The sequence below is a fragment of the Cygnus olor genome, chromosome 2 (assembly GCF_009769625.2).
Source record: "Cygnus olor isolate bCygOlo1 chromosome 2, bCygOlo1.pri.v2, whole genome shotgun sequence".
NCBI lineage: Eukaryota > Metazoa > Chordata > Aves > Anseriformes > Anatidae > Cygnus > Cygnus olor.
Genome location: NC_049170.1, coordinates 87,434,349 through 87,440,673, shown reverse-complemented (window position 1 = coordinate 87,440,673; position 6,325 = coordinate 87,434,349). Strand labels below are relative to the sequence as shown.

General features: G+C 50.7%; 1 protein-coding gene across 4 annotated transcripts; it reads left to right on the top strand.

Annotated features, from left to right (window-relative positions):
* Positions 1-486: 486 nt before the first annotated feature.
* On the top strand, positions 487-5,305 carry FIGNL1 (fidgetin like 1). 4 transcript variants are annotated; one of them, XM_040548509.1, is made up of 2 exons: positions 487-543; positions 2,796-5,305. In XM_040548509.1, the coding sequence occupies exons 1-2, from the start codon at positions 516-518 to the stop codon at positions 4,868-4,870; spliced, it is 2,103 nt and encodes a 700-aa protein (XP_040404443.1). In that variant the 5' UTR covers positions 487-515; the 3' UTR covers positions 4,871-5,305. The 4 variants fall into 4 exon arrangements, with proteins under 4 accessions (XP_040404443.1, XP_040404444.1, XP_040404445.1 ...); XM_040548510.1 differs by lacking the exon at positions 487-543 and adding an exon at positions 594-847; XM_040548511.1 differs by lacking the exon at positions 487-543 and adding an exon at positions 594-1,216.
* The last annotated feature ends 1,020 nt before the right edge of the window (positions 5,306-6,325 follow it).

Sequence of the window (6,325 nt, the reverse complement as noted above, 5' to 3'; positions counted from 1 at the left end):
ACCAACACTCGGGTAATGTCTGCCCGCGTGCAACCCCAGGGAAATCAGCCGAGCACACCTTGGGGAGGCCGCGTTTGTTACAAACCACAAGTTTTGGCACAGTTCGGTCTAACACGATGTCTTGCAGCTGCCCGCGCTAATGGCGTTAACGGACTTGGTGTGCAACAAGACACAGTAACCGCACGACGTGTTCCTCACAGGAACTTAAACGTGCACCCGCACGGAAGGGCACACACTCCTCTCAGAGGTGAGACTGCAGCGCAGGCTGCTAATTACGCCTCTATCGCTGCGCTAATTCGCCCGCAGGCGGCCGGACACACCCGTCGGAGCACACCCCTCCCCCGCCCCCCGCCGGGCTCCCTCCCCTCAGCCGCGCCGCCCTCCCCAGCCCGCCCTTTCTTCGGAGCCTTCCCCCTCCCGCCCGGCCCCTCCGACGACCGTCTGCGTCACCGGCGTCCCGCTATCCGATTGGCGGGCGGAGGGAGAGCGAAGGGGCGGGGCGGAGCGCGCGCGGGATGCGCAGGGGGCGGCTGGCGGCGGCCGGTGGGTGCGCGGCGCGCGGCGCGAGCCCGACCCCACCCCCCACCCCCCAATCCCCTGCGGCGCGCGCTTGGGGGCGGTTGGTGGCCGTTGGTGACCGTTGATGGCCGTTGCGCCCCCTCAGCCGTGAGGGGGCCCGCGGGCCAGGCAGGGCGGGGGCTCGCTGCGGCCGGTGCTGGGGCAAAACCCCCGGCTCCGGAGGTGTAGGGGACGGTTTGGGGGCTCACGGTTCCGTAGCTGGCAGCAGATAAAGGATGCGGAAAATCTCATGTGCACACGTTTCAGGAGAAAAAAGTTAAAATTTCGAGTTAGCTACCTGTCTGTGCGCTTACTAGTTCAAAACGCGGCCTGTCAGAGCTGTGGAAATGATTGCATCTTTGTGAAATGGCTGCTGATTTGGGGGGGATTATATGTTTATATTCTGAATTATGTAAATTATGGAGGTGCTTAACATGAGCAAATACAAACTTTTATGTTTCATAATATGCTTTTAAGTCACCATGGAAAATCCATGTGCACAGTGCGAGCTTAGCATCTTGCCCAGTAGTCTTAGACAGGGACGATGAGGGGCTGCAGCCCCCCGGCTCCAGCTCACCTGTTGCAGGTGGGCTCTGGTGGGAACTCGCACCCCACACAGTAGCTGCAAGATAGACTTTTCAGCGCACAGAAGCTGATGGTAATTTTTAAAATTGGATTCCCATGTAAAGGCACTGAATTTGCAGGTAAAAGGTGTTCGGCTTTCCTGCACTTGGGCCGAAACCCAACACAAAATAATTTATCTCCTTGTTTCTTATATGTGTAACTCCTCCTGCCATAACCAGGTAATGCTTTGTGTAGTGCTACGCTCATGCAATCGCTGGGCAAAGACTTTTTGAAAGTAAAAAAAGAGGCCAGCCCCTGTCCCTACCTTACTTAAGGTGTCTCCGCAGTCTTGCACTGTGCATGCTCTTACATGACTGCACTCAGATGTACTGTGCCGCTGATTCAAGAGAAGATTGCAGATTGACTCGTGTTGTCTTTCTGGGATGGGTGCCGAAGACATAGACCTCCACTTCAACAGCTTTTAAGTTTTTTGTTTTTTTTTTTTTTTTCTTCCCTGGCTGGGAAATCCCAGTACCTACTGAGGTTAAAAAGTAGAAATTAGAATTTGATGTATTTCAGTCATGTCATATATTGAGCGAGTCCCTTATGGACAGATCAGAAGTTCAGAATTACTGTGTGTTAGGCACTTTTTGTAAAGCCTCTTGAGGCAATAGTAGATGTTGCTAATTTTGGTTGTGCCTGTGTCTCTTCTGAAATTGTTAATTCGTGACATTACCAGAAATATTTCTGCACATGACTGCAGAGAAGAGACAGCTTTGAAAATGTGTCAAAAACATGAGCATATCCTTTCAGAGCTAGCAAGATGCTCCTTCCTAAGCAAAGGTCAGAGCAAGCAAGCAAGATGCTCCTTCCCAAGCAAAGGCCATCTTTCGTGTTTCTTAAACTAAAACCTAGCGGAAGGAATTTAAATTCTGCTTTCTAAAACTGAAAAACAATCATCACTATAAACACACAAGGCCTTAGTTTCTCGAAAATAAGGGGAGGTTTTAGTACGTTCTAAATGGAATAAGTAGTTTTGAACATTTGTTATGAATCTGTCAGTATTTAATTTGAAAGTTTACTAAATGCAAGCCTATTCATTCCACTTTTACCTCCCCTTACAGTTTGCATATAGTTTTATTTAATAACTTCATTGTTTCATTTTTTATCAGCATCACTGTAATAAATTTCATCTTTCTGACAATTACCTATAATCTGACCTCCTCTGCACTGTGCAGTATTCCGTCAAACAGGAGTGAAAGCATTGCTGATTTCATTTAACAAGGCCAATTTTTGTTTGGCCATCTGTTACCTTCCTTTGCAGTCTTCTTACCTCCCCAGGAGACCTCTGAGTAGAAGCACTCTCTCTCTCTCTCTCTCTCTCTCTCTCTCTCTCTCTCTCTCTCTCTCACTCTCGTGTCCCTTCTTCTTTTGTTTCCTTGAAGGAGAAAGAAAAAGAGTGCCTCAGTCTTAGTGGCTTTTTGCCACAAAGCTGGTTGCTTTGTGAAAATGCCGAAGTGTCCAGACTAAGTGACTTACAAGTTGTACCGCACTATTTCCCTCGATTAAAACAACGTATGTTTTCATTTATATGTCATTAGAGAAGAGAGAAGCAGACTGTAAGTAGCTGTGAGATGTATTTTGTACCAAGAGGTATTGTGTGTGTGTTTCAGTGTCAGCGATGGAAGCACCAACTCATAGCACCGTGCACCTGAGCGACTGGCAGAAAAGTTACTTTGCTCTTACCTCTGGCACCTGCACGCCCGCACAGAAGGCTGATGAATACCGTGCCAAAATTCTGCGTATTCAGTATGCATGGGCAAACTCAGAGATCTCTCAGGTCTGTGCTGCCAACCTCTTTAAAAAATACGCAGAGAAATACTCTGCAATTATTGACTCTGACAACATAGAGACTGGCTTGAATAACTACGCTGAAAACATTTTGACTTTGGCAAAGTGTCAGCAAAATGACAGTGACAAGTGGCAATCTGCCTTGACAACAGATAATGTATTTGAATTAAAGTGTGTGCAGGAGAGGATGCAGGCTGGCAAAAATTTCCAAAGCACTCAGATGGCACCGACAGATGCCTTTGTACCAGCCGGTAACGGGGTCAGTGCTTCTGCCACTCTGGGTCTTCCTAGACTCGGTGTCTTCAGCAGTGTTGCCGAGAGTGAACGCTGTGCTGGCTCATCAAAATGTGCAAGTCGGGGCCCGGATCTCCTTGAACATCCCTCATCTTCAAAGTCTCTTCAAAGCAGTCTGCCTCCTGTGACCAAAACTTCGGATATACCTCCTGTCTCTTCTGTGTCCCTAAAGGAACAGGTTCATACAGGTTTCCAGGTAACTCCACTGTTTGGAAATAAAGAAATGGCAAGCAGCAGTTCTCTGAAAACGTCAGGTGGCTGTCATGACGGGCAGAATTTGTCTCTTCCCAGTCAGTCGGCTGTACATGCCTGGTCTGGGAAAAGAAAAGCGTTTTATGGTTTGGCTGATAAAGGCAGCGCTGCACCTTCTATCCTTGCTCCGTGCCAGCCTTCCGTTAGTACAGAAGCCAGTAGTTTTTCAGGGAATAGGAACAGAAACGAGGAGAGCGCTGCTCCTGGTTTTAGAACGGCAAAAGAGCAGCTGTGGGTGGATCAGCAAAAGAAACCTCAGAGCCTCCACCAGCGTACACCAGCCTCGTCGTACGGAGGCGTAAAAAAGTCGCTGGGTGCTGGTAGGTCTCGGGGTCCATTTGGCAAGTTTGTTCCTCCAGTCCCAAAACAAGATGGGAGTGAAAACGGAGGAGCACAATGTAAAGCTCACGCACGAGGGCCGCCAGATCCAGCACTTCCTGTAGATGAGCGCCTGAAGAACATTGAACCAAAAATGGTGGAGCTCATTATGCATGAGATCATGGACCACGGCCCCCCCATCAACTGGGATGACATTGCTGGAGTCGAGTTTGCTAAGGCTACGATAAAAGAAATAGTAGTGTGGCCGATGCTGCGGCCAGACATCTTCACGGGGTTACGTGGTCCTCCGAAAGGAATTCTTCTCTTTGGCCCCCCCGGGACTGGGAAGACGCTCATAGGCAAGTGCATTGCGTGCCAGTCCGGGGCTACGTTTTTTAGCATCAGTGCCTCTTCTCTGACTTCCAAGTGGGTGGGTGAAGGGGAAAAGATGGTCCGCGCGCTGTTTGCTGTGGCACGATGTCAGCAGCCGGCGGTGATTTTCATCGATGAAATTGATTCTCTGTTGTCTCAGCGTGGGGATGGGGAGCATGAGTCTTCGAGAAGAATAAAAACCGAATTTCTGGTCCAGTTAGACGGGGCAACAACCTCCTCCGAAGATCGTATCCTGGTAGTTGGAGCAACGAATCGACCCCAAGAAATCGATGAAGCTGCCCGAAGGAGACTGGTAAAGAGACTGTACATTCCTCTTCCGGAAGCCTCAGCGAGGAAGCAGATTGTGACTCGCCTCATGTCAAAGGAGCACAGCTGCCTTAGCGAGGAGGAGATTGAGCTTATCGTTCAGAAATCACATGGGTTTTCGGGGGCAGACATGACACAGCTCTGTCGGGAAGCTTCTCTGGGCCCCATCCGCAGCCTTCAGTCCATGGATATCGCGACCATCCTGCCGGACCAAGTGCGGCCCATTGCCTTCGTTGACTTTGAGAGCGCCCTCAGGACCGTGCGGCCCAGCGTGTCCTCGAAGGATCTAGAGCTGTACGAAACCTGGAACCAGACCTTCGGCTGTGGTAGATAACTGCATCGTGACTGCCTTGCAGTTCTTTAGCACTGTCAGGTGTTAACACCGTGACAATTCAGTGTGCCTGCGCTGCTTCTTGTTTCTATCCGTCTCTGTAATAAATCTTGTGAAGTTACGCAGCCAGACGTCTAGGTGCTGGCCTGAGGTTTAGCTAACTGGAAAGATGGAGAAACTGTGAGGAAATTACAGATAGCCACTGTGAAGGGTGGATGAATTTCACCGATGTTCAAGGGGGAGATGGGCAAACTTTCCGTGTAATTGAAGGGAGCACTGGGGGTCTCCTGGGGGAGGGACCTTGCAGGAGGAACCTCCTTCTGAGGGTGTGAAGAGGGGGTGTCCAGTAAATGGTGTTCTTGTCTGACTGAGCCCTGCACAGATCACTGCAGTCTAATCCCTGTTTTTCATTAAATCCTCTAACTGTTTTCCGTTTGACCTTGTTTTCTGTTCTCTGTGTCTGTGTGTGTGTTACCAGGAGGTCTCAGCACCTGCAGCTGGAGAAGAGGCCGTGGGTCACAGGGGCTGTGGGATCTGAGGGAGGGCCAGCTGTTGGCTTGCTGTTGTATCTGGGAACCTGGTGCCATAGGGATGCCTGTGTGCGTGCACACTTCTCTAATAAACGTGAGGCTGGACCAGCGGGCAGGTGGGAGGACACCAGCAACTGGAGGGAGCCGGGGCCTGGCCCAGCTGCAGGGAAAGGGGCGCCGGTTTTGATGTGGCTGTGACATGAACTCACAGCCCTGGCGGTGTTTGGAGGTCCCGTGGACGTGAGGGTGCCGTGAAGCCAGAGAGAGGGGGCCCAGCTGTGCTGCGAGCCTCAGTCCTGTCTGGCTGGAGGCGAGGGATGAGGTGGGGCTGTCTGGGTGCTGCCCGTACACAACTGCATTCGCTGTGCGCGTGGGCACTGCTAAAGGCACCGCTCACTTGGTGCTTGTGCTGGTGTGTGCGCCTGTAACCGCTGTTAGGGGCTGAGCCTCACAGAGCTGGACCTGCAAGCAAAACCAGCAGCAGCTGCGTCCACTGAGCTAAGGTGGGCGAGGCCTTGGTCTGATAGGGTGCCTGATCTGGTTCTGTCAGCTGAGAAGGAGAAATCCTGTGTTCCAGAGTCACCCAGATTCCACTACCCCACAGCAATGGTAAAATTCCTAACTAGGTTCTGCTCTGCGGTCTTACCTAAGGGTTTAAGGAAATTCACCGCTGCTTTGTTCACATAACCCATCCTTGCCCGCTGGCTGGACAGAGCCGCCTCTGAACGTAAAACCACAAGCTCTCACTGGAATGCTTCTGGCAGCGTGGCGGGGCTGGCTGCACTGGAGTCCAGACTTTGTCTCCAGTTCCTCTAAAGCACTTCTGCTAGGGAACATGCAGAGCTTAAAAACTAGTCTTACTTAGATGTATCCGAAATTGGATAAATTATAGATGCTGTTTAGCTAACACTTTTTTTAAAGCCATTAA

What these genes read in the sequence shown, in the direction of transcription:
- FIGNL1 (XM_040548508.1), top strand. Translation starts at nt 1,214, where the DNA reads ATGGTAATTTTTAAAATTGGATTCCCATGTAAAGGCACTGAATTTGCA. An exon ending in TAAAGGCACTGAATTTGCAG is followed by an intron (nt 1,263 to 2,795) that starts GTAAAAGGTGTT and finishes TGTGTGTTTCAG; the next exon opens with TGTCAGCGATGGAAGCACCA.